Source organism: Sinocyclocheilus anshuiensis, unplaced genomic scaffold (assembly GCF_001515605.1).
Source record: "Sinocyclocheilus anshuiensis isolate Anshui unplaced genomic scaffold, SAMN03320099.WGS_v1.1 scaffold3480, whole genome shotgun sequence".
Classification (NCBI taxonomy): domain Eukaryota; kingdom Metazoa; phylum Chordata; class Actinopteri; order Cypriniformes; family Cyprinidae; genus Sinocyclocheilus; species Sinocyclocheilus anshuiensis.
The window spans coordinates 35715-37022 of NW_015552856.1; the positions used below are offsets into that span (position 1 = coordinate 35715).

The 1308-nt window shown below is 34.6% G+C and overlaps 1 protein-coding gene across 1 annotated transcript in view; it reads left to right on the plus strand.

The window, feature by feature from the left end:
• The window catches only part of LOC107668149 (zinc finger protein 239-like), a gene marked incomplete at its 5' end in the record, with an annotated part of 35992 nt that extends 35378 nt beyond the window's left edge, over positions 1–614 (plus strand). The window contains one exon of the mRNA XM_016459941.1: positions 2–614. Within this exon, the coding sequence (XP_016315427.1) occupies positions 2–197 (196 nt within the window). The remainder of the gene's footprint in view (position 1) is intronic.
• Between the last annotated feature and the right edge of the window lie 694 nt (positions 615–1308).

The following is a 1308-nucleotide window of genomic DNA, read 5'->3' on the forward strand; positions in this document are numbered from 1 at the left end:
TGCACGAGAGGATCCACACTGGAGAGAAACCTTATAAGTGTTCACACTGTGACAAGAGATTCAATCAGTCAGGAATCCTGAAAGCACATGAGAGGATCCACATTGGAGAGAAACCTTATCACTGCACTGCATGTGGCAAGAGTTTTAGTCAATCATCTTCTCTACACAATCATACAAAAAGCATTCACAGTAAGTAGATCCAGGACTTTCAGGTCTGTTGCTGCGTCCTCACCAAATGTGACACAATAATGCATCAACCCATAAAAACATCATCTGGATAAATCACAGAAACATTATCTAAAGTTTTGATAGTGAATAAAGTTCATCTTCAAAACCAGCAGATTCAACTGAGAGATTCAGATCAACTCAAAGATGGAGTTCCTCTCCAAAGAACAATGTCAAAAAGTTTTATTCTTGAATATAATTTTGCTTTGTGATATAAATGGAATCACAGTGCTTTCTTATGACTTTCAAATTATGTTCAATTGTCTTATAATTCATAAGTATCACTTGTAGTTTGCTTACTTTTTCATGAAGGAAAGTATAAGCTTTTTACAAACTGTTCTTGTTCAGGAAGCTGAAGAAGAGACTGTAACACTTTTAAGAGAGACTGAGATTTAATTTTAATCTCTTCATTAAACAGCTCTTCATTGATATTTTTAAAACTAGTTATTCTTCTTCTATGATATATTTAGAAAATGCAGATGCATGATATACTGTCAGCTTTGTAACTGATTCTTCTGTGCTTCTCTTGAATGAATACCTGAACCCGGTATTAAAGGAGCCCTGGGGCTAAATTACAAAACACTGTAGTATTGATAAACTCTGACGTTATCAGTTCTGCTTTCAGTACTGAAAAAAAATAAGAAAATACACTTACAATTTATTACTAGTACATAAACGTTATCAAGCTAATTGCAACTGTTTCTATATGTGATAATATCAAGACACTCAAGGCTTATGGGATGTTGTAGTGTTTGGTAAAACACTAGTTGTTGGATTTGTGCTGGTCAGATGAAGTCTGAGCACTGAAACATATGCAACTAAGATTTTTCAATAAACTTAGCTCCTTTTTTTAGAAAACGCAGATGCATGATATACTGTCAGCTTTGTAACTGTTCTGTGTTCAGTACTGAAAAAAATTAAGAAAATACACTTACAATGTATTACTGGTACATAAACGTTATCAAGCTAATTGCAACTGTTTCTATATGTGATAACCCAGGTAGGAGGGGACATTCTCGCAACCTTGCACAACGTTCCCTAAAAGTTATCTAAAGGTGACGAAAGTCCCGAACCTTTACAGAA